This window comes from Struthio camelus, unplaced genomic scaffold (assembly GCF_040807025.1).
Source record: "Struthio camelus isolate bStrCam1 unplaced genomic scaffold, bStrCam1.hap1 HAP1_SCAFFOLD_87, whole genome shotgun sequence".
Classification (NCBI taxonomy): domain Eukaryota; kingdom Metazoa; phylum Chordata; class Aves; order Struthioniformes; family Struthionidae; genus Struthio; species Struthio camelus.
The window spans coordinates 146128-173370 of record NW_027182724.1 but is presented as its reverse complement, the minus strand read 5'-3'; the positions used below and the strand labels follow the sequence as shown (position 1 = coordinate 173370).

Genomic DNA, 27243 nt, shown 5'->3' with positions numbered 1-27243 from the left:
CCATCTTGGCCCACCTTCATGGCCACTGGCCACCTTGATCTCCCATAGCGACGGCGGCCATCTTGGCCCACCTTCATGGCCACTGGCCACCTTGATCTCCCATAGCGACGGCGGCCATCTTGGCCCACCTTCATGGCCACTGGCCACCTTGATCTCCCATAGCGACGGCGGCCATCTTGGCCCACCTTCATGGCCACCGTGATCCACCATAGCTATGGTGGCCATCTTGACCTTACCAACACAGCTCTCTTGAACAAGCGCCACCACAGCAGCCATCTTGGCCTCCCCAGCACCATCTTACTCCTGACATCCACTCCCCCCCCAACCCCATGACAGCCATCTTGGCAAGCCACCCGGCAGCCATCTTGGCCCTTCACCCTACCTCCCACAACCTACCCCCAAAAATTGCTAAAAAACCCCCAAGCCCTCGCCACCAAACCGAGCACCAGATTGTCGTTCTGGGGACAGACGGACATATTTGGGGTGGGAAGGGCCAACGCCGCCATATTGGGGAAAGGCGGAAGGGTGGGGGGAAGGGCGAGCCAGACCTGGGCCTTCCCGAACTTTTAAGATATATATATATAAAAAATATCTATGTACATTTATTATTATTATATTAGGACCATCGGGAACGGGGCGGAAAAGGGGGGAATTAGACCCGAATCGATGGCAGAGGCCGGGAAAGGGGGTTTGCGGGTGCTACGGGGAGGGGCAGGGGGCTTCATTAAGGGGTTGACGAGCGGCGCCGTGGTGCTGGGGGGGGGACAAACGGACGGGACGGAGAGGGGTCAGTCGCGGTTGATGCGGAGGCGGAAGGCCACCCGGCCCGCGAACTTGTCGCGCTCGTCGTCGGCCCGCAGCCCCGCGGCGTTGAGGCGGCACTCGACGTGGTGGTCCTCGTTGGCCGTGGCGTTGAGGAACTGCACCGCCACCACCGGCTGCGTGTAGTTCACCTGGGACGGAAGGACGGACGGACGGACGTAGCATCGGGGACCCGGGAAGCTGGGAGACACCTCACCACCCTCAACCCAACCCAACCAAGGGACCCAGGAAGGTAGGAGACGCCCCATCACCACCACCACCACCCTCAACCCAACCAAGGGACCTAGGGGGCCAGGAGACACCCCATCACCACCACCACCACCCTCAACCCAACCAAGGGACCTAGGGGGCCAGGAGACACCCCATCATCACCACCACCACCCTCAACCCAACCAAAGGACCTAGGAGGCCAGGAGACACCCCATCACCATCACCACCACCCTCAACCCAACCAAGGGACCTAGGAGGCCAGGAGACACCCCATCACCGCCTTCAACCCAACCAAGGGACCTAGGGGGCCAGGAGACACCCCATCATCACCACCACCACCCTCAACCCAACCAAAGGACCTAGGAGGCCAGGAGACACCCCATCACCATCACCACCACCCTCAACCCAACCAAGGGACCTAGGAGGCCAGGAGACACCCCATCACCGCCTTCAACCCAACCAAGGGACCTAGGGGGCCAGGAGACGCCCCATCATCACCACCACCACCCTCAACCCAACCAAGGGACCTAGGAGGCTAGGAAACATCTCATCACCACCACCACCTTCAACCCAACCAAGGGACCTAGGAAGGTAGGAGACATCCCACCACCACCACCACCCTCAACCCAACCAAGGGACCTAGGGGGCCAGGAGACGCCCCATCATCACCACCACCACCCTCAACCCAACCAAGGGACCTAGGAGGCCAGGAGACACCCCATCACCACCACCACCCTCAACCCAACCAAGGGACCTAGGAAGGTAGGAGACATCCCACCACCATCACCACCACCACCACCCTCAACCCAACCAAGAGACCCAGGTGGCCAGGCAACACCCCAACCCCCACCCAATTTGGGACCCAGGCGTCCAGGAAACGCCCCAAGCCCCAAGGGACCCAGGCATCCAGGTGCCCCCAACCACAGGACCCAGGCGCGCGAGGGGCCCAGGCGTCCGGCTCACGTGCACTCTCTTGCCGTAGTAGGGGAAGTACATGAGGTCGATGGTGCCGTTGGGGGGGAACATGGCCAGTTCCCCCAGACGCGCCGCGTCCTCCTCCCGCTGCGGGCACCCGTCAGCCCGGCCCCGGCACCCCCAAACTCCCCCAGGTACCCCCCCAGGACCCCAAAATAACTCCTAGTACCCCCCAAATACCCCAGGTACCCCCAGAACCCCAAAATATGCCATAGTACCCCCCCAAATACCCCCTGGTACCCCCAGAACCCCAAAATATGCCATAGTATCCCCCCCAAATACCCCCAGTACCCCCAGAACCCCAAAATATGCCATAGTATCCCCCCCAAATACCCCCTAGGTACCCCCAGAACCCCAAAATAACTTCTAGTCCCCCCCCAAATACCACCAAATACCCACCGAATACCCCTAGAACCCCAAAATACCCCCTAGTACCCCAAAATACCACCAAATATCCCCAGGAACCCCCCCACTACCCCCCAAGACCCCCAAAATACCACCAAATACCCACTGAATACCCCCAGAACCCCAAAATACCCCCAAATATCCCCAGGAACCCCCGATACCCCCAAAGACCCCCCAAGACCCCCAAAATACCACCAGATACCCCCCAGAGCCCCAAAATACCCGCTAGTACCCCCCAATACTCCCAGGTACCCCCAAAGTACTCGTATACCCTGAAATACCCCCAGTACCCCCCCAAGACCCCCAATACCCTCCCAGATGCCCCCAAATACCCCCGGGCTCCCCAAATACCCCCCAAGGGCATCCCCCACCCTGGGGTATTCCCGCTCCCAGGCCCCCCAGTGTTCCCAGTCCATCCCAGTTCCCCCTCCCAGTCCATCCTAGTCCCCCGCCTTGATGTCCCCAGTCCCATTCCCAGTCCATCCCAGTGCCCCCTGGTGTCCCCGCTCCATCCCAGTCCCACTCCCAGTCCATCCCAGTTCCCCCAAGTCCTGCTCCCAGTGCCCCCGGTGTCCCCAGTCCACCCCAGTCCCCCTCCCAGTCCATCCCAGTCCTGCTCCCAGTGCCCCCGGTCCATCCCAGTCCTGCTCCCAATCCATCCCAGTTCCCCCAAGTCCCACTCCCAGTGCTCCCTGGTGTCCCCGGTCCATCCCAGTCCTACTCACAATCCATCCCAGTTCCCCCAAGTCCCACTCCCAGTGCCCCCGGTGTCCCCAGTCCACCCCAGTCCCCCTCCCAGTCCATCCCAGTCCCCCCTAGTCCCACTCCCAGTGCTCTCTGGTATCCCCAGTCCACCCCAGTCCCCCTCCCAGTCCATCCCAGTCCTGCTCCCAGTGCCCCCGGTGTCCCCAGTCCACCCCAGTCCCCCTCCCAGTCCATCCCAGTCCCCCTTACGCTGGCGGCCGTCTCTCCCTGGGCCCCGGGGCCGCGCGGGAGAAAGAGAGACAAAGTCAACGGGGACACGGGGGGGGACAGAGGGGACACGGGGGACACGGGGGGGATGGGGACAGGGGGACACGGGGACATCGCAGGGACACGGGGGGGACACGGGGGGGATGGGGACAGGGGGACACGGGGACATCACAGGGACACGGGGACATGGGGGGACACGGGGGGGACACGGGGGGATGGGGACAGGGGGACACAGGGACATCGCAGGGACACGGGGGGGACACGGGGACACAGCTGGGACAGGGGAACACAGCGGCATCTAGTTTTTGGGGGCAAATCAGAAGGTTTTGGGACCCAGCAGAGATTTTGGGGGGAATCCAGCAGGTTTTGGGAACAGAGCAGAAATTTGGGACCCAGCAGAGATTTTGGGGGGAATCTGGCAGGTTTTGGGGGCAGAGCAGGAATTCGGGACCCAGCAGAGATTTTGGGGGGAATCCGGCAGCTTTTGGGAACAGAGCAGAAATTTGGGACCCAGCAGATTTTTGGGGAGAATCCAGCAGGTTTTGGGGGCAGAGCAGAAATTTGGGACCCAGCAGATTTTTGGGGAGAATCCAGCAGGTTTTGGGGGCAGAGCAGAAATTTGGGACCCAGCAGAGATTTTGGGGAGAATCCGGCAGGTTTTGGGGGCAGAGCAGAAATTTGGGACCCAGCAGATTTTTGGGGAGAATCCAGCAGGTTTTGGGGGCAGAGCAGAAATTTGGGACCCAGCAGATTTTTGGGGAGAATCCAGCAGGTTTTGGGGGCAGAGCAGAAATTTGGGACCCAGCAGAGATTTTGGGGGGAATCCGGCAGGTTTTGGGATCACCAGCACCACCCCCACCCCCCCGCACCCCCAAGGTGGGTTATGGGGGGGGACCCCAAATCTGCCCCAAAGCGTCCCCCTGGGGGGGGACCCCAAATCTACCCCTAGGGGTGGGAGCCCCATGTCACCTACAGGGGACCCCAAATGCCACCCCAAGGGGGGGGACACCCCAATGTCACCCCTGGGGGGGACACCCCAGTGTTACCCCGGGGGGGGGGGACACCCCAAATTTGCCCCTTACCGGGTCGCCTTTGGCCCGGGGCCGCTGGGGGGTGAGAGACAGAGAGTTAGTGGGGGACACGGGGGGACACGGACACGGGGGGGGACACGGACACGGGGGGGACACGGGGGGGGGGGACCTGGGGTCACCTTGGCGGCGCAGATCACGTTGATGCTCTTATTCTCCCCCGGGAAGTAGTTGATGACCTGGGGGGGGGGGTAAGGGGGGGGACGGGGGTTAGCGGGTGCTGGGGGTGGGCCACCAGTGTGACCAGTGCTCCCAGTGCACTGCACCCTGCAACGCACCAGTGCGCTCAGTGCTCCCAGTGCATTGCAATGCACCGCACCATGCAACGCCCCAGTGCTCCCAGTGCATTGCAATGCATTACCCCATGCAACGCCCCAGTGCTCCCAGTGCATTGCAACACATCGCACCATGCAACGCCCCAGTGCTCCCAGTGCATTGCAACACATTGCACCATGCAACGCCCCAGTGCTCCCAGTGCATTGCAATGCACCGCACCATGCAACACCCCAGTGCTCCCAGTGCATTGCAACACATCGCACCATGCAACGGCCCAGTGCTCCCAGTGCATTGCAATGCGTTACCCCATGCAACGCCCCAGTGCTCCCAGTACATTGCAACACATTGCACCATGCAACACCCCAGTGCTCCCAGTGCATTGCAATGCACCGCACCATGCAACGCCCCAGTGCTCCCAGTGCATTGCAACACATTGCACCATGCAACGCCCCAGTGCTCCCAGTGCATTGCAATGCACCGCACCATGCAACACCCCAGTGCTCCCAGTGCATTGCAACACATCGCACCATGCAACGGCCCAGTGCTCCCAGTGCATTGCAATGCGTTACCCCATGCAACGCCCCAGTGCTCCCAGTACATTGCAACACATTGCACCATGCAACGCCCCAGTGCTCCCAGTGCATTGCAATGCACCGCACCATGCAACGCCCCAGTGCTCCCAGTGCATTGCAACACATTGCACCATGCAACGCCCCAGTGCTCCCAGTGCATTGCAATGCGTTACCCCATGCAACACCCCAGTGCTCCCAGTGCATTGCAACGCATTACCCCATGCAACGGCCCAGTGCTCCCAGTGCATTGCAATGCGTTACCCCATGCAACACCCCAGTGCTCCCAGTGCATTGCAACACATCACACCATGCAACACCCCAGTGCTCCCAGTGCATTGCAATGCGTTACCCCATGCAACGCCCCAGTGCTCCCAGTGCATTGCAATGCATTACCCCATGCAACACCCCGGTGCTCCCAGTGCATTGCAATGCACCGCACCATGCAACGTCCCGGTGCTCCCAGTGCATTGCAATGCACCACACCATGCAACGCCCCAGTGCTCCCAGTGCATTGCAACGCATTACCCCATGCAACGCCCCAGTGCTCCCAGTGCATTGCAATGCACCGCACCATGCAACACCCCAGTGCTCCCAGTGCATTGCAATGCATTACCCCATGCAACGGCCCAGTGCTCCCAGTGCATTGCAATGCACCGCACCATGCAACGCCCCAGTGCTCCCAGTGCCCGGCCCCCCCCGCAGCTCACCCGGTTGACCTTGAGCAGGACGCAGGGGCGGCCGGCGGCGTAGCCGTAGGCGCCGCCGGGGGGGCCCAGCCCGGCGCAGGGCCCCAGGGCGGAGCGGGCGAAGCGGCAGGCCCGCTTGGGCACGTTGGGCACGCCGTCGTCCGGCTGCTCGTTGTAGCGGCCCGGCCGGCAGGCCGCGTTGCGCGCCGCCTGCACGCTGTCGTTGTAGGCTGCTCCCCCCCCCCCCCCCAAAAAAAAAACACCCGGCGCTGTCAGTCCCCCACGCCGGCTGGTGCCTCCCAGTGCAGCCCAGTGCAGCCTCCCGTGCAGCCCAGTGCATCCCCCTGTGCAGCCCAGTGCATCCCCCTGTGCATCCCCCTGTGCAGCCCCCCGTGCAGCCCCCTGTGCAGCCCCCCGTACATCCCCCGTGCAGCCCAGTGCATCCCCCAGTGCCCCCCAGTGCAGTCTTGCACCCTCCCAGTGCCCCCAGTGCCACCCTGTGCACCCCAGTGCATCCCCTGTGCAGCCCCAGTGCTGCCCTGTGCAGCCTTGCACCCTCCCAGTGCCCCCCAATGCAGCCCTGTGCCCCCCAGTGCAGCCCTTCACCCACCCAGTGCACCCCCAGTGCAGCCCTGTGCACCCCCAGTGCCCCCCAGGGCAGCCTTGCACCCTCCCAGTGCCCCCCAGTGCAGCCCTGTGCACCCCAGTGCCCCCCCAGTGCAGCCCTGCACCCACCCAATGCACCCCAGTGCAGCCCTGTGCATCCCCCAGTGCAGCCTTGCACCCACCCAGTGCACCCCCAGTGCAGCCCAGTGCAGCCTTGCACCTGCCCAGTGCCCCCCAGTGCAGCCCTGCACCCACCCAATGCACCCCAGTGCAGCCCTGTGCATCCCCCAGTGCAGCCTTGCACCCACCCAGTGCACCCCCAGTGCCCCCCAGTGCAGCCTTGCACCCTCCCAGTGCCCCCCAGTGCAGCCCTGTGCACCCCAGTGCCCCCCCAGTGCAGCCCTGCACCCACCCAATGCACCCCAGTGCAGCCCTGTGCATCCCCCAGTGCAGCCTTGCACCCACCCAGTGCACCCCCAGTGCAGCCCTGTGCACTCCCAGTGCCCCCCAGTGCAGTCCTGCACCCAGCCAGTGCATCCCCCAGTGCAGCCTTGCACCCGCCCAGTGCCCCCCAGTGCACCCCCAGTGCCCCCCAGTGCAGCTCTGTGCACCCCCAGTGCCCCCCAGTGCAGCCCAGTGCACCCCCAGTGCACCCCAGTGCAGCCCTGTACCCTCCCAGTACCCCCCAGTGCACTCCCAGTGCAGCCTTGTACCCTCCCAGTACCCCCCAGTGACACCCTGTGCCCCCCAGTGCAGCCCTGTGCACCCCCAGTGCCCCCCAGTGCAGCCCTGTGCACCCCAGTGCAGCCCTGCACCCACCCAGTGCACCCCCAGTGCAGCCCAGTGCAGCCCTGCACCCTCCCAGTGCCCCCCAATGCAGCCCTGTGCCCCCCAGTGCAGCCCTTCACCCACCCAGTGCACCCCCAGTGCAGCCCTGTGCACCCCCAGTGCCCCCCAGGGCAGCCTTGCACCCTCCCAGTGCCCCCCAGTGCAGCCCTGTGCACCCCCAGTGCCCCCCAGTGCAGTCTTGCACCCACCCAATGCCCCCAGTGCCACCCTGTGCACCCCAGTGCATCCCCTGTGCAGCCCTGTGCAGCCCCAGTGCTGCCCTGTGCAGCCTTGCACCTGCCCAGTGTACCCCCAGTGCAGCCCAGTACCCCCCAGTGCACCCCACTGCAGCCCTGTGCACCCCCAGTGTCACCCAGTGCAGCCTTGCACCCTCCCAGTGCCCCCCAATGCAGCCCTGTGCCCCCCAGTGCCCCCCAGTGCAGCCCTTCACCCACCCAGTGCCCCCCAGTGCCCCCCAGTGCACCCCCAGTGCCCCCCAGTGCAGCCCTGCACCTGCCCAGTGCACCCCCAGTGCACCCCCAGTGCACCCCCAGTGCAGCCTTGCACCTGCCCAGTGCCCCCCAGTGCAGCCCTGCACCCACCCAATGCACCCCAGTGCAGCCCTGTGCATCCCCCAGTGCAGCCTTGCACCCACCCAGTGCACCCCCAGTGCCCCCCAGTGCAGCCTTGCACCCTCCCAGTGCCCCCCAGTGCAGCCCTGTGCACCCCAGTGCCCCCCCAGTGCAGCCCTGCACCCACCCAATGCACCCCAGTGCAGCCCTGTGCATCCCCCAGTGCAGCCTTGCACCCACCCAGTGCACCCCCAGTGCAGCCCTGTGCACTCCCAGTGCCCCCCAGTGCAGCTCAGTGCACCCCCAGTGCACCCCAGTGCAGCCCTGTACCCTCCCAGTACCCCCCAGTGCACTCCCAGTGCAGCCTTGTACCCTCCCAGTACCCCCCAGTGACACCCTGTGCCCCCCAGTGCAGCCCTGTGCACCCCCAGTGCCCCCCAGTGCAGCCCTGTGCACCCCAGTGCAGCCCTGCACCCACCCAGTGCACCCCCAGTGCAGCCCAGTGCAGCCCTGCACCTGCCCAGTGCCCCCCAGTGCAGCCCTGTGCCCCCCAGTGCAGCCCTGCACCTGCCCAGTGCCCCCCAGTGCAGCCCTGTGCCCCCCAGTGCAGCCCTGCACCTGCCCAGTGCCCCCCAGTGCCCCCCAGTGCACCCCCCAGTGCAGCCTTGCACCTGCCCAGTGCCCCCCAGTGCCCCCCAGTGCCCCCCAGTGCAGCCTTGCACCTGCCCAATGCACCCCAGTGCAGCCCAGTGCACCCCCAGTGCCCCCCAGCACCCTCCCAGTGCACCCCAGTGCAGCCCTGTGCCCCCCAGTGCAGCCCTGCACCTGCCCAGTGCCCCCCAGTGCACCCCCAGTGCAGCCTTGCACCTGCCCAGTGCACCCCAGTGCAGCCCAGTGCACCCCCAGTGCCCCCCAGCACCCTCCCAGTGCACCCCAGTGCAGCCCTGTGCCCCCCAGTGCAGCCCTGCACCTGCCCAGTGCCCCCCAGCGCCCCCCAGTGCCCCCCAGCGCCCCCCAGCGCCCCCAGCACTCACGCTCGAGGAAGTCGTGCAGGAGGCGCACGTAGTGCTGCCAGGTCTCGGCCGCGCTCACGTTGAAGGCGACGTCGAGCGTCTCCGTGCGGGGCCGGATCATCATCCCTGCGCGGCCCCCCCGCGTCACGGGCCCCTCGCACGGACCCCGCGCCCCTCGCACGGACCCCACGCCCCTCGCACGGACCCTCGCACGGACCCCGCGCCCCTCGCACGGACCCCGTGCCCCTCGCACGGACCCTCGCACGGACCCTGCGCCCCTCGCACGGACCCTGTGCCCCTCGCACGGACCCTCGCACGGACCCCACGCCCCTTGCACGGACCCCACGCCCCTTGCACGGACCCCATGCCCCTCACACGGACCCCTCGCATGGACCCCACGCCCCTCGCACGGACCCTTGCACGGACCCTGCGCCCCTCACACGGACCCCTCGCACGGACCCCTCGCACGGACCCCACGCCCCTCGCACGGACCCTTGCACGGACCCTGTGCCCCTCGCACGGACCCCACGCCCCTCGCACGGACCCCCTCGCACGGACCCTGCGCCCCTTGCACGGACCCTGTGCCCCTCGCACGGACCCTTGCACGGACCCTGCGCCCCTCGCACGGACCCCGCGCCCCTTGCACGGACCCCACGCCCCTCGCACAGACCCTGCGCCCCTCGCACAGGCCCCTCGCATGGACCCCACGCCCCTCGCACGGACCCTTGCACGGACCCTGCGCCCCTCACACGGACCCCTCGCACGGACCCTGCGCCCCTCACACGGGCCCCTTGCACGGACCATGCGCCCCTTGCACGGACCCTCGCACGGACCCCTCACACGGACCCCTCGCACGGACCCTGCGCCCCTCGCATGGACCCCACACCCCTTGCACGGCCCCCTTGCACGGACTCCACGCCCCTCTCACGGACCCCTCGCATGGACCCCACGCCCCTCGCACGGACCCCTTGCATGGCCCCCTCGCACGGCCCGGCCACCCCTCACACGGACCCCTCGCACGGACCCTGCGCCCCTCGCACGGCCCTCGCATGGCCCGGCCACCCCTTGCACGGCCCCTGTGCCCCCTGCACCCCTTGCACGGCCACCTCGCACGGCTCCTGCACCCCTCGCATAGCCCTTGCGCGGCCACCTCGCACAGCCCTCGTGTGTCACGGCCCCTGCACCCCCTGCGCCCCTTGCACAGCCCCCTCGCGCGGCCCCTGCGCCCCTCGCACGGACCCTGCGCCCCTTGCACGGCCCCCTCACCTGGCCCCTGCGCCCCCTGCACCCCTCGCACGGACCCTGCGCCCCTTGCACGGCCCCCTCGCACGGCCCCTGCACCCCCTGCACCCCTCGCACAGACCCTGCACAACCCGGCCACCTCGCACGGCTCCTGCGCCCCTCGCACGGCCACCTTGCACGGCCCTCGCACGGCTCCTGCACCCCCTGCACCACCACCTCGCACGGCCCCTGTGCCCCTCACACGGCTCCTGCACCCCTTGCGTGGCCCCTGCACGGCTCGGCTCCCCTCGCACGTCACGGCCTTTGCACGGCCCCTGCACCCCTCGCACGGCCCCCGCACATCACGGCCCACCTCGCACGGCTCCTGCACCTCTTGCACGGTCCTCGTATGACCCTCGCACGCGCCTCGCACGGCCCCCGAGCGGCTTCGCCCGGCCCTGGTGCACCCTCGCGCGGCCGCCCCTTGTGACGCACAAGCGCCGTGCAACAGCCAAGCACCCAACCGTCCCACGAGGTGCAACAGCCGCGCCGCTCAACAGCCCCCCGATTCCCAACAGCCGGGCCGCCGCGGGCCCCAGGCAGGCAACAGCCGCGCGGCAGCTGTGCGACGCCTGACAGGCGTGCAAGGCACCAGCGCAGCAGCCGTGCAAGGGGCCCTCGTGCGAGCCCCTTGGGGAACGCACTGGGGCTTGCGAGGCGGCCACGGCCCTGTCACCCCGTGCGAGATGGTCCTCGTGCGAGTCCTCGTGCGAGCCCTCGTGCAAGGCACCCTCGTGCGAGCGTGGCCAGGCGGTCCTGGTACTTGGGCACGTGGGGGTCCACGGTCTGCAGCAGTCACCCCCCCTGCACCACCCTGTCCCTGTGCAAGGCGGCCCTCGTGCAAGTCCTCGTGTGAGCCCTCGTGCAAGGCACCCTCGTGTGAGCGTACCGGGGGTGGCCAGGTGGTCCTGGTACTTGGGCACGTGGGGGTCCACGGTCTGCAGCAGTCACCCCCCCCGTGCTACCCCATCCCCGTGCAAGACGGTCCTCGTGCAAGCCCTCGTGCGAGTGTACCGGGGGTGGCCAGGCGGTCCTGGTACTTGGGCACGTGGGGGTCCACGGTCTGCAGCAGTCACCCCCCCCGTGCTACCCCGTCCCCGTGCGAGGCGGTCCTCGTGCAAGCCCTCGTGCGAGCCCTCGTGCGAGCGTACCGGGGGTGGCCAGGCGGTCCTGGTACTTGGGCACGTGGGCGGTCCACGGTCTGCAGCAGTCACCCCCCCCGTGCTATCCCGTCCCCGTGCGAGGCGGTCCCCGTGCAAGCCCTCGTGCGAGCCCTCGTGCGAGCGTACCGGGGGTGGCCAGGCGGTCCTGGTACTTGGGCACGTGGGGGTCCACGGTCTGCAGCAGTCACCCCCCCCGTGCTACCCCGTCCCCGTGCGAGGCGGTCCTCGTGCAAGCCCTCGTGCGAGCCCTCGTGCGAGCGTACCGGGGGTGGCCAGGCGGTCCTGGTACTTGGGCACGTGGGGGTCCACGGTCTGCAGCAGCACCCACATGGTGAGGGCGAAGAGCCCCGCCAGGAAGCCGTAGAAGAGCAGGTAGAAGAGCAGGATCAGGCCTGGGGGGGGGGATTTGAGGGGGGGGTCGCTGGGGGGGCGGCCGAGACCCCCCAGAACCCCTCAAATCACCCCAAAACCCAGTCCGGCACCTCTAAAAGCCCTGGAAGCCACCTCGGAACAGTGAACCCCCCCCCAATTCACCCCAAATCCATCCCAGAGACCCCCCTAACTCCCCCCCTTGAGACCCCCACCCCCAAAACCCCCCAGATGCCCCAAACTGCTCCCTCCAAACTGCCCAAATCACCCCAAAACTGAAGCCGGCACCCCCCAACCCTCCTGGAGATCCCCCCAACTACACCCCCAAACCCTCCAAATCACCCCAAAATTGACCCCCCCCCCGCAGCCCCCAATATCCCCAGAACTGTCCCTGGAGCCCCTAAAATGCCCCAAATCGCCCCAAAACAGCCCCCAAATCACCAACCCCTCCCAAGCTGCCCCCACCTGCCCCGAGACCCCCTAATGCCCCCGAAACTGCCCCAAACACCTCAAATACCCCCAAAACTGCCCTGACACCCCCCCCAAATCCCCCCAAACCCCACTGGACCCCCCCCAAACCCCTCCCAAATGCACCTAGGACCTTTCCTGGACCCCTAAATCCCCCCCAAATCCTTCCCTGGACCCCCCAAATCCCCCCTGAAACCCCCCTCAGACCTTCCCCGGACCCCAAAACTCCTCCCTGGACCCCCAAAATCCAGCCGAGACCCTCCCAAATCCCCCCGTGACCCCCAAATCCCTCCTAAATCCCCCCTGGGACCCCTCAAATGCCCCCCAGCCCCTCTCTGGACCCCCCCAAACACCTCTGAGTGCCCCCAATCCCACTTGGGACCCCCAAATCCCTCCTGGGATCCCCCAAGTCCCCCCCAAGCCCCTCTGAGCCCCCCTCAAATCCCCCCTGGGACCCCTCAAATCCCCCCCAGCCGCTCCTTGGACCCCCCCAAATCCCCTGAGCCCCCATAAATCCCCCCTGAGACCCTCCCAGACCCCTAAATCCCCCCTGGGGCCCCTCAAATCCCCCCCAGCCCCTCCCTGGACCCCCCCAATCCCCCTTCTCCCTCCCCCCTCCGTGTCCATCTGTCCCCGCGGAGGGGGGGGGGGTCCCCCGGCCATCTGTCCCCAAATCGGGGGGGGGTCCCCACGGTGGGAGGGGGCCCCTGGCCATGCGGGGGGGGGGGGGGTCCATGTCTGTCCGTCCCCCCCCCGGCCGTGACCTACTTCTGGTGGTGGCGTGCGACAGATCGGGGGGGGCAAAATCCCCCCCGGGACCCCCAAACTGCCCCCCCCAAGGCCCCTTCGGAGGGGTTCATGCCCTCCCTATAGGGAACCCCCCCCACTTGCACCCTGGGGGGGCCCTATGCAACCTCCCCCCCCCGATTGCCCTATATAGGAGGACATCTATGCACCCCCTCATTGGCCCTTATGGGGGGGTGATATGCAGCCCCCTCCCCTGGATTGCCCCATATGGGGGGGCCCTATGCAATCTCACCCCCCCCAGTTGCACCCTATGCAGCCCCCCCCCCGCTCCCAAATTGCCCCATATGGGGGGGGACCCTATGCAACTCTCTCTGTTGCACCCTGGGGGGGGGGTCCCTATGTGACACCCCCCCTTGCACCTATATACAGGGGTCCCTATGCAACCCCCTCCCCAGGCACCCATATGGGGGGGGTCTCTATGCAACCACCCCCCCCATTCATTCAAACTGGGGGGGGGTCTTTATGCAATCACCTCCCATTGCACCTATATGGGGGGGGGAATCCCCTATGCAAATCCTCATTGCACCCCTATGGAGGGGGTCCCCTATGCGACCCCCCCCCTTTGCAGCCATACAGGGGTCCCCCAATTGGATACCCTGGGGGGGGGGGATCCTCCACTTGCACTGCTATGGGGGGGGCCTTATATAGCTCCCCACTGCAACCCTATAGAGAGAGCCCCTATAGAAACCCCTATTGCATTCCCATGGGGGGGTCCCTCTAGAAACCCCTATTGCATTGGGGGGGGTCCCCGATGCAACCTTCTCCTCCTGCAGCCAGACGGGGGGGGAGGTCCCCAACTTGCATTGGGGGGGGTCCTCCCATTGCCCCCCTATAGGGGGAGCCCCTATGCAAGCTCCCCATCGCCCCCCTCCCCTTGGGGCTCCCCTATGCAACCCCCTGCCCCCCATTGCATCCCTATAGATGGGAGCTTGGGGGGGGGGGGGGTTGGTTCCTACAATCCCTCCTGCAGCCTGACCAGGGTGCCCCCATTGCATCCCTATAGGGGGAGCCCCTATAGCACCCGGAGGGGGGGGTGAAGGGGAGGGGGGGGGTGCGGACCCTACCCCAGCTGGTGGCGGTGCGACCCAGGACCTGGCGGCTGCGCGGGTCCCACACGAAGGCTCGCCACTCGGCCAGCACCTGCCCGCAGCTCCGCTTCTGCTTGTCCCGAGCCATGGCCGGACCGGGTCGGGTCGGGCCGGGCCCCCCCCGGTGCAGCCGCCGCCCCCCCCGGTGCAGCCGCCGCCGCCCCCGGTGCAGCCGCCGCTCCCGGTGCAGCCGCCGCCGCCGGCCCCGGGACTCGAACCCGCGACGCGGAGTCGCCGCCGCAGCGCCCCCCCCCACCCCTGCCGCCGCCGCCGCCGCCGCCGCCGCCGCCTTATATGGCCTCGGCGCCACGCCCCTTATGCTAACGAGGGGGGCGAGGCCGCCGCCGTTCCCACAGCCCCCATTGAGAGGGTTGGGGTGGAGGGGGGGGTCTTAAAGGGGCCGCGCGCGGAGGGAGCGTTGCGGGGGTGGGGGGCGGGGGGAGCGTGCAAGGGGCGGCGTGAACGGGGCGGGGGGTGCAACGTGCAACAAGTGCGCGCGTGCAATGGGCGCGGGGAGGGTGGGCGTGCAACCCGCAACACGCGTGTGCGTGCAATGTGTGCGGGGTGGGTAAGCGTGCAACACACAAGCGCGTGCGTGCAACGTTCAGGTGTGTGCGTGCAACATGCAGCAAGCGTGTGTGTGCAATGTGTGCAGGGTGAGTAAGCGTGCAACACAAGTGTGTGTGGGCAACGTTCAGGTGTGTGCGTGCATGCAACGTGCAACAAGCGTGTGCGTGCAATGTGCACGGGGAAGGTGGGCGTGCAACACGCAACACGCGTGTGTGTGCAACGACCATGGTGTGTGCGTGCACGCAACATGCAACAAGCGTGTGCGTGCAATGTGCGCGGGGCGTGTGGGCGTGCAACACGCAACACGTGTGTGTGTGCAGTGCGCGTGCATCACGCAGCCTGCACCCAACAGGCGTGTGCAACGTGCAACGAGCGTGTGCGTGCCATGAGCCCCGGGGCGTGTGCGTGTGCGACGCGTGTGCGCGGCGTGGCCTGGGGCGTGCGCCGTGTCGCCCCGTCCCGTGTCCCCGCCGCCCGGGCGCCCTTGGGCCCCCGTCTCTCTTCGCCTGCTCGTTAACTGCTCCCCCTCCCCCCGGGGGGCGTGGCCAATGGAAGAGGCGTGGCTCCAGGGGGCGTGGCTCCAGGGGGCGTGGCCGAATAGGGGGCGGGGCCCGGGAGGGGAGGTGAACCGGGGTCAAGGGTGTGGGGAGAAACCAGCCCCCTCCCCCCACCCCTTGGGGGACCCAGGCGTCCGGGCGCCCCTCCCCCCACGCCAAGGGGACCCAGGCGTCCGGGGAATGTGGACGCCCCGGCCCCGCTCCCAGTTTCCCCCAGTGCTGAACTGGTTGGACTGGTCTGGCCACATGGGGAAAGGGCATGGTGGTGGGGGGGGGGGGAGGACACAGTGCCCGGACGCCTGGGCCCCTTGTGGGGGGGGGGGGAAGGGGCCCCCGGACCCCACCTCCTGGGAACCCCCCTCCCCTGCAAACCCCCAAGGGACCCAGGCATCCGGGAGCCCCCCCCCCCACCCCAGGCATCCGGGTAGGGTGGAGGTGGGTGGGGGGGAGCCCGGACGCCTGGGCCCCGGGGGTCGTGCGGGGCCGCCGGCTCCCGGCTCCCCGGTAACGGCTCCAGCCCGGCCGGCAGCCGGAGCTGGCACCGCCGGCGGGGACCGTGCCAGGGCCGCCCGGACGCCTGGGCCCCCGGAGACGGTGGCGGGGGGGGGGCGGACACCGGGGTTCCTAGGGCAGGGGGGCACCCGGACGCCTGGGTCTCTGGGGAGGGGGCGGCCCGGACGCCTGGGCTCCTGGGGATGGGGGGCACCCAGACGCCTGGGCCCCTGGGGATGGGGGGCACCCGGACGCCTGGGCCCCTGGGGATGGGCGCTGCCCGGACGCCTGGGCCCCTGGGGATGGGGTGGCCTGGACACCTGGGCCCCAGGGATGGGGGGGGTGCCCGGACGCCTGGGCCCCTGGGGATGGGGTGGCCTGGACACCTGGGCCCCAGGGATGGGGGGGGTGCCCGGACGCCTGGGCCCCTGGGGATGGGGGCTGCCTAGACGCCTGGGCCCCTGGGGTTGGGGGGGCTCCCAGACATCTGGGTCCCTGGGAATGAGGGTGGCCCGGACGCCTGGGCCCCAGGGAATGGGGGGGGGCCCAGACACCTGGGTCCCTAGGGCAGGGGGGCACCCGGACGCCTGGGCCCCTGGGAATGGGGTGGCCCGGACACCTGGGCCCCAGGGATGGGGGGCACCTGGATGCCTGGGTCCCTAGGGCAGGGTGGGGCCCCGGACGCCTGGGTCCCCCCCCAACTGCCCCCCCCACCCCAGGGCCCGACCGCCCCCGGGGGATTTGGTTAATCCCGGGCAGGGTTAATCCCAGCGCGGCCGGCGGCGCCGGGGCCAGCGGAGCTGCGCAAGGAGCGGCCGGTGAGCGGGCGCCCGGACGCCTGGGTCCCTCGGCGGGTGGGAGGGGTGGGAAGGGGGAGGGGGGCCCGCCCGGATGCCTGGGTCCCTTGAGGGAGGATGGGGATGGACCCCGGACGCCTGGGTCCCCGTGCAGTGCGGAGTGGGAGCGGGAGCAGCCGGACGCCTGGGTCCCCTGAGAGCACCCGGACGCCTGGGTCCTTTTGGGGGGGGTGGGGGAGGGCACCCCCGGATGCCTGGGCCCCCTGGGGGGCTGTGAGACCTCATACTTAGAGCAAGGAGCTCCCGGACGCCTGGGTCCCCGGGGGTGGCGGATCGGTGAGAGGCCCCCGGACGCCTGGGTCCCTAGTCCCCCCCCCCCTCCCCCGGGCACCCCCTCTTCCTTCCCAGCATCCTTTGCTGCCCTGCTGCAAAGCATCGTGGGTACAGCAGGAGCGGGGTGGGGGGGGCTCTCCCAGCATCCTTTGAGGCCCCGGTGCATTGTGGGATGCCCCCCTCCTCCCATAGCGTGACAGCTCGGGCTGGGGGGTGGGGCCCCCCCCTCCGCTCGTGCGAGGGGCCGTGAAAGCGGCTTACGCCCGCGTCCCGCTGAGCCGCTTACCTCCCCCCTCCCCGCCTCCCCGGCCCTAATTATAGCCCTGGCCCTTTAAGACCCTCCCGTGACCTCGGTGGGGGCGGGGTTAATCCCTAAGGTCTGGCTATGCCCCTCCCCCACCGCGGCACGGGGGTCCTAGGTGCAAATTTGGGGGGGGGGAGGCCACGTTTGCCTCCACCTCGTGCGTCGCACGAGGGCTCCCGCGCCCCCCCGACCCCTAAGGGGGAGGCGACGTGGAGGGGGGGGGATGCCCTCCTCGTGCGTCGCACGAGGGCTTACCCCCCCACCCCGACCACACCTAGTTGGGGGGCAGCCCCCAACCCCCGCCACCAGCTGCAGCCATCCGGTCCCTCGTGCGTCGCACGAGGGGCCTCACCGCTCCCCCCCCCCACCCCCCTTTCCTTCCCCGCTCCGTAACAGCCCCGCCATGGACATCGGCGGCCTGGAGACGGTGGTGGCCAACTCGGCCTACGTGTCGGCCCGCGGCGGGGGGCCCGGCGACTGCCGCCGCGACAAGAAACACCGGGCCGGCCTCCGCCTGCCCCACATCTCCCAGTGCGAGGCCCTACGGGCTCGTCTAGCCGGCTTGCCCCAAGATGGCGGCCCCCACGGGGGCGGCCATGTCGGCGGCGCCTCCTCCGCTCCCCTAGGTGGCGCCCAAGCGCCTGCCGGCGCCGCTGGCCAAAATGGCGGCGCCCACGGGGGCGGCCATGTCGGCGGCGCCTCCTCCGCTCCCCTAGGTGGCGCCCAAGCGCCTGCCGGCGCCGCCGCCGCCGGCGCCCAAGATGGCGGCGCCCACGGGGGCGGCCATCTTGACGAGGAGATCACCTTCCGCTCCCAGTGCCTGGAGCAACCCATCGGGAAGCTGCTTTTCCGGCAGTTCCTGGCCGAAAGCGGCGAATTCGCGGCGGCCGGGGCGCTGTGGGAGGCGGCGGAGGCCTACGAGCGCTGCGAAGAGGCCGAACGGCCGGCGGCCGCCGCCGCCGCCCTGGCTCGTTTCTTCGCCCCGGCCGGTTCGTTCGTTTGCCATTTCCTGAGCGACGAAGCCAAAGCGGCGGTCGAAGGGTCGGCCGGAGAGCCGGGAGCGTTGGGAAGAGCGCGGAGCGAAACGTTGGCTTTCCTGGAGGCCCGGGCTTGGGGGCCGTATCGGGCATCGGCCCAGTTCGCCCGGTTCGCCCAGTTCAAGTGGCTGGAGGGGCGGGCGGGGGGCGGCGAGGCCTTCCGCGACTTCCGCGTGTTGGGCCGGGGCGGCTTCGGCGAGGTGTGCGCCTGCCAGCGCCGCGCCACCGGCCGCATGTTCGCCAACAAGCGCCTCAACAAGAAGCGGCTGAAGAAGCACCGGGGCTACGAGGTGCCCGGGGTGGGGGTGGCGGTGGCGGTTGGGGGGGGGGACGACACACACGCGTGCACACGCGTATATGCACACGCATGGGCATGCCTGCACGCGCGCACACGCGTGCATGCACACGTGCATGCACACTTATATGCACACACGCACAAAGACATGCACACACACACGCACACACATGCACATACACACGCACACACATGCACATGCATGCACACACACATGCACATGCATGCACACAGACACACACGCACGCATGCATGTACACACACGCGCACGCTCGCATGCACGCACGTATATGCACACACACACAAACATGCACACGCATGCACACGTATGCATGCACCTATGCGCACATGCACCTGTGGGCACACACGTGCGCACATGTATATGCACACCCGCACATACATATGCACACACGCCGATTCACACACACGTGTGCATGCAGGCGTGCACACACGTGCACGCATGTACATGCACACACGTGCATGCACAAAAACATGCACATACACATGCGTTCACATATGCACATACATGCGCACACAAAAACATGCACACGCACATGCACGCACACATGTGCACACACACATATGCACAGACATGCATGCACACATACACATGTGCACACATACACTCACACACGTACATATGCACACACACAGCTACACATACACACATGCAAGTACACACTTACACGCACGTGTGCACATACATGCACATATACATGCGTATACGTGCGTGTGTTTGTGTGTGCACGTGCGTACACACACACAAAACCATCCCGGACGCCTGGGTCCCTTTGGGCGGGGGCGGTGGGGGGAGGGTGATCGGGTCTTCCCAGGGGTGGGGGGGAAGGTTGGGGGGGTGCAATGATGTCTGGGTCCTCCTGGGGGTCTGGGTCCTCCTGGGGGGGGGGCTGGGTCCTCCTAGGGGTGTCTAGGTCCTCCGGGGGGGGGGGTTATGTCCTCCTAGGGGTGTCTAGGTCCTCCGGGGGGTGGTCTAGGTCCTCCAGGGGGGTTTGGATCCTCCTGGGAGTATCTAGGTCCTCCTAGGGGTGGACCTGATGTGTGCTCAGCGCGCGCTTGGCGTTTGCTTGGCGTGTGCTTGGCGTGTGCTTGGCGTGTCCTAGGTGTGTGCTCAGCACGTGCTCAGCGTGCACTTCGCGTGTGCTCAGCGTGTGCTCGGCACGTGCTCAACGTGTGCTCGGCGCGCACTTGGCGTGTGCTCGGCATGTGCTTGGCGTGTCCTAGGCGTGTGCTCGGCGTGTGCTCGCCGTGCGCTCGGCATGCGCTCGGCGTGCGCTCGGCGTGCGCTCAGCGTGCGCTCGGCGTGTGCGGCAGGCGGCGCTGGTGGAGAAGCGGATCCTGGCCCGGGTGCAGAGCCGCTTCGTGGTGGCGCTGGCCTGCGCCTTCCAGACCAAGACCGACCTCTGCCTCGTCATGACCCTCATGAACGGCGGCGACCTGCGGTGAGCACGCGTGTGCCTGGCGTGTTCCCCCGGGCTCGGCGTGTGCAGGGCGCCACGTCCCGCAGGCAGCACGCCTGCAGCAGGGACGGGGAGCAACACGGCTCCCCAAAGCTTCATATGTCTGATGTATTCCCGTGTGCTTAGCATGTGCTTAGCATGTGCTTAGCATGTGCTTACCGTGTGCATGGTGCAGGCAGTGCTATGTCCCACAGGCATCATGCGTGCAACAGGGACGGAGAGCAACACGGCTCCCCAAAGCCTTATATATCTGGTGTGTTCCTATGTGCTTTGCGTGTGCTTAGCATGTGCTTAGTATGTGCGTAGCATGTGCATGGTGCAGGCAGTGCTATATTCCGCAGGCATCATGCGTGCAACAGGGACGGGGAGCAACACAGCTCCCCAAAGCCTCATATATCTGGTGTATTCCCGTGTGCTTAGCATGTGCTTAGCATGTGCTTAGTATGTGTACGGTGCAGGTGGTGCTGTGTCCCACAGGCATCACACCTGCAGCGGGGACGGGGAGCAACACGGCTCTCCCAGCCTCACATACCTGGCGTATTCCCGTGCATTTAGCATGTGCTTAGCATGTGCTTAGTATGTGCATGGTGTGGGTGGTGCTGTGTCCCGCAGGCATCACGCATGCAACAGGGATGGGGAGCAACATGACTCCCCCCCCCCAGCTTCATGAGCCTGGCGTGTTCCCGCATGCTTAGCATGTGCACGGCATGTTCCCATGTGCTTAGCGTGTGCACGGCATAGGTGGTGCCATGTCCCACAGGCATCACGCGTGCAGCAGGGCCCGGGAGCAACACGGCTCCCCTGAGCCTCACGTACCCGGCGTGTCCCCGTGCCCTTAGCGTGTGCTTAGCGTGTGTGGGGCGTGCAGGTACCACGTGTACCACGTGGACGAGGCCAACCCCGGCTTCCCCGAGCCCCGGGCCGTGTTCTACGCCGCCCAGATCCTGTGCGGCCTCGAGCACCTGCACCAGCACCGCATCGTCTACCGCGACCTCAAGCCCGAGAACGTCCTGCTGGACGACGCCGGTGCCGGGGGGACACGGGGACCCAGGGGGACGTGGGGGGATGGAGGGACTTGGAGGAGATGGAGGAGATGGGGGGACATGGATGGACATGGTGGGACATGGGGGAACATGGAGGAGATGGAGGGACATGGAGGACACGGAGGACATGGGGGGACATGGGGGACATGGGAGGACATGGAGGAGATGGAGGGACATGGAGGGACATGGTGGGACATGGGGGAACATGGAGGAGATGGAGGGACATGGAGGACACGGAGGACATGGGGGGACATGGGGGACATGGGAGGACATGGAGGAGATGGAGGGACATGGAGGGACATGGAGGACATGGAGGGACATGGGGGACATGGGGGGACATGGAGGAGATGGACATGGATGGACATGGTGGGATATGGTGGGACATGGAGGAGATGGAGGGACATGGAGGACATGGAGGATATGGGGGGACATGGGGGGACATGGAGGACATGGAGGGACATGGAGGACATGGAGGACATGGGGGACATGGAGGGACATGGGGGGACATGGAGGGACATGGGGGACATGGGGGGACATGGAGGAGATGGAGGGACATGGATGGACCTGGAGGGACATGGTGGGACATGGAGGACATGGAGGGACATGGGGGACATGGAGGACATGGGGGGACATGGGGGGACATGGAGGGACATGGAGGGACACGGGGGACATGGAGGGACATGGGGGGACATGGAGGACATGGGGGGTCATGAAGGGACATGAGGGGACATGGAGGGTCATGGAGGAGATGGAGGGACATGGAGGACATGGGGGAGATGGAGGGACATGGTGGGACACGGGGGACATGGTGAGACATGAGGGGACATGGGGGGACATGGAGGAACATGGGGAACATGGAGGAACATGGTGGGACATGGAGGAGATGGAGGGACATGGAGGGACATGGAGGACATGGAGGGACAAAGGGGACAAAGGGGGGTGACGGGGACCCGCAGGGCACGTGCGTATCTCCGACATGGGCCTGGCCGTGGAGCTCAAGGAGGGACAGACCAAAACCCGGGGGTACGCGGGGACCCCAGGTATTGGGGGGACACGGCGGGGAACACGGGGGGACACTGGGTAGACCCCAGCTATGGGGAGCAGGAGGACAGTACACGCTCCTGGACGCCTGGGCCCCTGGCTCCCGGACACCTGGGCCCGGGGGTGGGTGCTGCCTGGCCACCAAGACCTCCAAGTCCTGGACACCTGGGCCCGGGGGTGGGTGCTGCCTGGCCACCAAGACCTCCAGGTCCCGGACACCTGGGCCCGGGGGTGGGTGCTGCCTGGCCACCAAGACCTCCAAGTCCTGGACACCTGGGCCCGGGGGTGGGTGCTGCCTGGCCACCAAGACCTCCAAGTCCTGGACACCTGGGCCTGGGGGTGGGTGCTGCCTGGCCACCAAGACCTCCAAGTCCTGGACACCTGGGCCCATGGGTGGGTGCTGCCTGGCCACCAAGACCTCCAGGTCCCGGACACCTGGGCCTGGGGGTGGGTGCTGCCTGGCCACCAAGACCTCCAGGTCCTGGACACCTGGGCCCGGGGGTGGGTGCTGCCTGGCCACCAAGACCTCCAAGTCCTGGACACCTGGGCCCGGGGGTGGGTGCTGCCTGGCCACCAAGACCTCCAGGTCCCGGACACCTGGGCCCGGGGGTGGGTGCTGCCTGGCCACCAAGATCTCCAGGTCCCGGACACCTGGGCCCGGGGGTGGGTGCTGCCTGGCCACCAAGACCTCCAAGTCCTGGACACCTGGGCCTGGGGGTGGGTGCTGCCTGGCCACCAAGACCTCCAAGTCCTGGACACCTGGGCCCGGGGGTGGGTGCTGCCTGGCCACCAAGACCTCCAGGTCCCGGACACCTGGGCCCATGGGTGGGTGCTGCCCGGACGCCTGGGCCCGCAGGGTTCATGGCGCCCGAGCTGCTGCGGGACGAGGAGTACGACTGGAGCGTCGACTACTTCACGCTGGGCGTCACCATCTACGAGATGATCGCGGCCAAGGGGCCCTTCCGCAGCCGCGGCGAGCAGGTGCCGCCGGACGCCTGGGCCCCCTCCTGGCCCCTCCCCTCCCCCCCAGTGCTCCCAAGTCACCCCAGTGCTCCTGGTTTCGTGCCCATGTCCCCACTGTCCCCTGTTAATTGTGTTCCCACAGCTCCATGTCCCCTGGCCCCACGGCCCCCTGCATTGTCCCCATGTCCACATGCATTGTCCCCAGCCCCCATGCATTGTCCCCAGCCCCCGTGCGTTGTCCTCATGCCCCCGTGCATTGTCCCCATGTCCACATGCATTGTCCCCAGCCCCCGTGCATTGTCCCCATGTCCCCGTACATTGTCCCCATGTCCCCGTGCATTGTCCCCATGTCCACATGCAATGTCCCCAGCCCCCGTGCATTGTCCCCATGTCCCCGTACATTGTCCTCATGCCCCTGTGCATTGTCCCCATGTCCCCGTACATTGTCCCCAGCCCCCGTGCATTGTCCCCATGTCCCCGTACATTGTCCCCATGTCCCCGTGCATTGTCCCCATGTCCACATGCATTGTCCCCAGCCCCCGTGCATTGTCCCCATGTCCCCGTACATTGTCCCCATGTCCCCATGCATTGTCCCCATGTCCACATGCAATGTCCCCAGCCCCCGTGCATTGTCCTCATGTCCCCGTGCAATGTCCCTTGGCCCTGTGCAATGTCCCCAGCCCCCGTGCATCATCCCCATGTCCCCATGTATCATCCCCCATGCTTTGTCCCCACAGCCCCGTGAATCGTCCCCACATCCCTGTGCAACGTCCCCGACTCCCGTGCATTGTCCCCTTGCATGGTCCCCACGTCCCTGTGTATCATCCACCGTGCATCGTCCCCACCTCCCCATGCAATGTCCCCTGGCCCCATGCATTGTCCCCATGCATCATCCCTGTGTCCCCATGCATTGTCCTCCATCCCCCTGCATCGTCCCCACGTCCCCGTGCATCGTCCCTGTGCATCACCCTTCGTTCCTGTTCATCGCCCTTGTGTATCGTCCCCTGTCCCCCTGCATCGTCCCCATGTCCCCATGCATCGTCCTCGTGCATTGTCCCCATGTCCCCGTGCCTTGTCCCCATGTCCCTGTGCATCGTCCCTGTGCATTGTCCCCATGTCCCTGTGCATCGTCCCCGTGCATTGTCCCCATGTCCCCGTGCCTCATCCCCACGTCCCCGTGCATTGTCCCCGCGCCTCGTCCCCGTGCATCGCCCTGCATCCCCGCGCCTCGTCCCCACATCGCCCTGCGCCGTCCCCGCGCCTCCGGCGTCCCCGGCGTCACCGCCCTCGGCCCGTCCCCGCAGGTGGAGAACGCGGAGGTGACGCGCCGGATCCTGCACGACCCCGTGAGCTACTCGGAGCGGTTCAGCCCGGCGGCGCGGGCCGCCTGCGAGGGGCTCCTGGCCAAGGACCCCGGCGCCCGCCTGGGCTTCAGCGGCTCCGACTGCGCCCAGCTCAAGGGGCACCCGCTCTTCGCCGGCCTCAACTGGGGGCGCCTCGAGGCAGGTAACCCCCGGCCCAAAACGGGCTCCCCATACCCGCCGGCTGTTGCAAAAACGGGGCGCCAACACCTGCTGGGTGCTCCCGAAACGGGGTCCCCATACCCGCCGGGTGGCCCAGGACCGAGAGTATCGGGGAGGATTGAGGGGTATTGGGGAGTCCCGAGGGGGGGGGGGACTGGGGAGTACTTGAGAGTACCAGGGAGTACTCGGGGGGTTACAGGGGTACCCGGTGATACCAGAGATACTCGAGGGGTACTGGGGAGTCCCGGGGGGGGGGGGGGTACCAAGGAGTACCTAGGGGTACTGGGGAGTACTGGGGCGTCACTGGGGAGTACTGGGGAGTACCTGACAGGTACCAGGGAGTACTCATGGTACCAGGGAGTACGCGGGGGTACCGGAGAGTACCCGAGGGGGTTACCGGGGAGTACCCGGGGGGGGGGGGGGGGTACCAGGGAGTACTCGTGGGGTATCGGGGAGTACTCGGGGGTACTGAGGAGTACTCGTGGGTATCGGGGAGTACCCGGGGGGCACCGGGGAGTACCGGGGAGTACCCGGGGGGGGGGGGGGGGTACCGGGGAGTACTCGTGGGTACCAGGGAGTACTCGGGGGGTACCGGGGAGTACTCGGGGGGTACCGGGGAGCACTCGAGGGCACCGGGGAGTACTCGGGGGGGGGGGGTACCGGGGAGTACTCGGGGGTAGCGGGGAGTACTCGGGGGCACCGGGGAGTACTCGGGGGGTACAGGGGAGTACTCGTGGGTACCGGGGAGTACTCGGGGGGTACCGGGGAGTACTTGGGGGGTACCGGGGAGTACCCGGGGGCACCGGGGAGTACTCGGGGGGTACAGGGGAGTAGTCGGGGGTACCGGGGAGTACCCAGGGGGTACTGGGGAGTACCCGGGGGGCACCGGGGAGTACTCGTGGGTACCGGGGAGTACCCGGGGGGCACCGGGGAGTACTCGGGGGGGGGTACAGGGGAGTACTCGGGGGGGGTACAGGGGAGTACCCGGGGGGCACCGGGGAGTACTCGTGGGTACCGGGGAGTACCCGGGGGGCACCGGGGAGCCCCAGGGAGCGGCGGGCCGAGCCGGGCCGGGCCGGGGGGGCGTCGTCGTCTGTGGCTTGCCGCGGGGCGTCCTGGCGAGCGAAGGGGCGGCGGCGGCAGGGCTGGTGGAGGCGCCGTTCGTGCCGGACCCCGGGCGGGTGTACGCCCGGGACCTGGGCGAGGTGGGGGCCTTCTCGTCGGCGGGGGACGCGGAGCTGGACGGCGGGGACGAGGCGGCGTGCGCGGCCTTCGCCACGGGCACGGTGGCGGCCGCCTGGCAGCAGGAGCTGATCGAGACGGGCGTCTTCGCCGAGCTGAACGCCTGGGGGGCCGGGGGCGGCCTGCCCCCCGACCTGGACCCCCGGACCGGCCCCCGCTCCGCCACCTGCCGCCTCCTCTGAGCAGCCACCATTTTTTTGGGAGGAGGAGGAGGAGGAAGGGCCGTTTCCGCCCCCCCCCAACCCAAAATGGGGAGCCCCCAAAATGGAGTTTTTTGGGGGTTTTTTTGGTTTTTTTTGGGGGGGGGGCTGCCATCATCACCCTTTCGGAAATGGGAGGATTTTTTCCCCCCCCCTTCCCCAAGGGACCCCCCCCCTAAAAATGAGGGGGTCTACACCCCCCCCAGCACACCAGAAATGGGAATTTCCCCCCCCAAGGGGACCCCAAAAATGAGGGGGGGATTCGCACCCCTCTCAAGCACCCCAGAAATGGGAATTTCCCCCCCCAGGGGACCCCAAAAATGAGGGGGGGTCTACACCCCCCCCAGCACACCAGAAATGGGAATTTCCCCCCCCCAGGGGACCCCAAAAATGAGGGGGGGTCTACACCCCCCCAAGCACCCCAGAAATGAGACCCCCCCCCTCCAGGGGACCCCCCCAAAAAATGAGGGGGTCTACAGCCCCCAAGCACCCCAGAAATGAGACCCCCCCCAGGGGACCCCCCCAAAAATGAGGGGGGTCTACATCCCCCCCAGCACACCAGAAATGGGAATTTCCCCCCCCAAGGGGACCCCAAAAATGAGGGGGGTCTACACCCCCCCCAAGCACCCCAGAAATGGGAACCTCCCCCCAGGGGACCCCCAAAAATGGAGAGGGGCCACCAGACCCCCCAAGCAGCTCAGAAATGGGACCCCCCCCCAAGAGACCCAAAAAATGGGGACTCCCCCCAAGCACCCCAAAAATGGGAACACCCATGGGGGGGGCCCCAAAGATGGGAAAACTCATGGGAAATCCCCAAAATGGGGGGGGTCTTCCCCCCAGGGAGCCCCAGAAATGGGGACCCCCCCCCTGACCTCCCAACCTCCAGGGGGCCCAGGCGTCCGCCCCCCCCCCCCCAGCCGCGGGTGCACAATAAATTGTGGTTGTTGCTGCCAGGTGTGAGGCGCCTGGTGTGTTGGGGACCCCCCCCGGTCCCCCCATGTCCCCAATGTCCCCCTGCATCCCTCTGTCCCCCCCTCTATGTCCCCAAGGTCCCCTCGTGTCCCCACGTGTCCTGGTGTCCCCCCATGTCCCCAAGATCCCACCCATGTCCTCCCACGTCCCCAGGTCCCCAAGGCCCCCCAGTGTCCCCCCCGTCTTGTCCCCAAG

At 67.3% G+C, this 27243-nt stretch overlaps 2 protein-coding genes across 2 annotated transcripts; one reads left to right on the top strand and one right to left on the bottom strand.

Annotated features, from left to right (window-relative positions):
• Positions 1-586: 586 nt before the first annotated feature.
• Positions 587-14449, bottom strand: ATP1B2 (ATPase Na+/K+ transporting subunit beta 2). The gene is made up of 7 exons (XM_068929519.1): positions 14178-14449; positions 11733-11861; positions 9047-9151; positions 6028-6236; positions 4595-4651; positions 1996-2094; positions 587-953 (listed from the first exon to the last, which is right to left on the bottom strand). The coding sequence occupies exons 1-7, from the start codon at positions 14287-14289 to the stop codon at positions 789-791; spliced, it is 876 nt and encodes a 291-aa protein (XP_068785620.1). The 5' UTR covers positions 14290-14449; the 3' UTR covers positions 587-788.
• Positions 14450-16553: 2104 nt separating this feature from the next.
• On the top strand, positions 16554-26058 carry GRK1 (G protein-coupled receptor kinase 1). The gene is made up of 8 exons (XM_068929501.1): positions 16554-16638; positions 17651-18581; positions 19919-20046; positions 20933-21090; positions 22064-22147; positions 23005-23129; positions 24416-24617; positions 25778-26058. Exons 2-8 carry the CDS (start codon positions 17658-17660, stop codon positions 26056-26058), a joined length of 1902 nt encoding a protein of 633 aa, XP_068785602.1. The 5' UTR covers positions 16554-16638; positions 17651-17657.
• The last annotated feature ends 1185 nt before the right edge of the window (positions 26059-27243 follow it).

Excerpts from the sequence above, each read along its gene's own strand:
- ATP1B2 (XM_068929519.1), bottom strand. The coding sequence starts at position 14,289 with ATGGCTCGGGACAAGCAGAAGCGGAGCTGCGGGCAGGTGCTGGCCGAG. Across the intron at positions 11,862-14,177 it reads TCGCACCGCCACCAGCTGGG|GCCTGATCCTGCTCTTCTAC; the intron begins GTAGGGTCCGCA and ends CCCCCCCCCCAG. Across the intron at positions 4,652-6,027 it reads TCCTGCTCAAGGTCAACCGG|GTCATCAACTACTTCCCGGG; the intron begins GTGAGCTGCGGG and ends CCCCCCCCCCAG.
- GRK1 (XM_068929501.1), top strand. The coding sequence starts at position 17,658 with ATGGACATCGGCGGCCTGGAGACGGTGGTGGCCAACTCGGCCTACGTG. Across the intron at positions 18,582-19,918 it reads AGAAGCACCGGGGCTACGAG|GCGGCGCTGGTGGAGAAGCG; the intron begins GTGCCCGGGGTG and ends CGTGTGCGGCAG. Across the intron at positions 24,618-25,777 it reads CTGGGGGCGCCTCGAGGCAG|GGCTGGTGGAGGCGCCGTTC; the intron begins GTAACCCCCGGC and ends CGGCGGCGGCAG.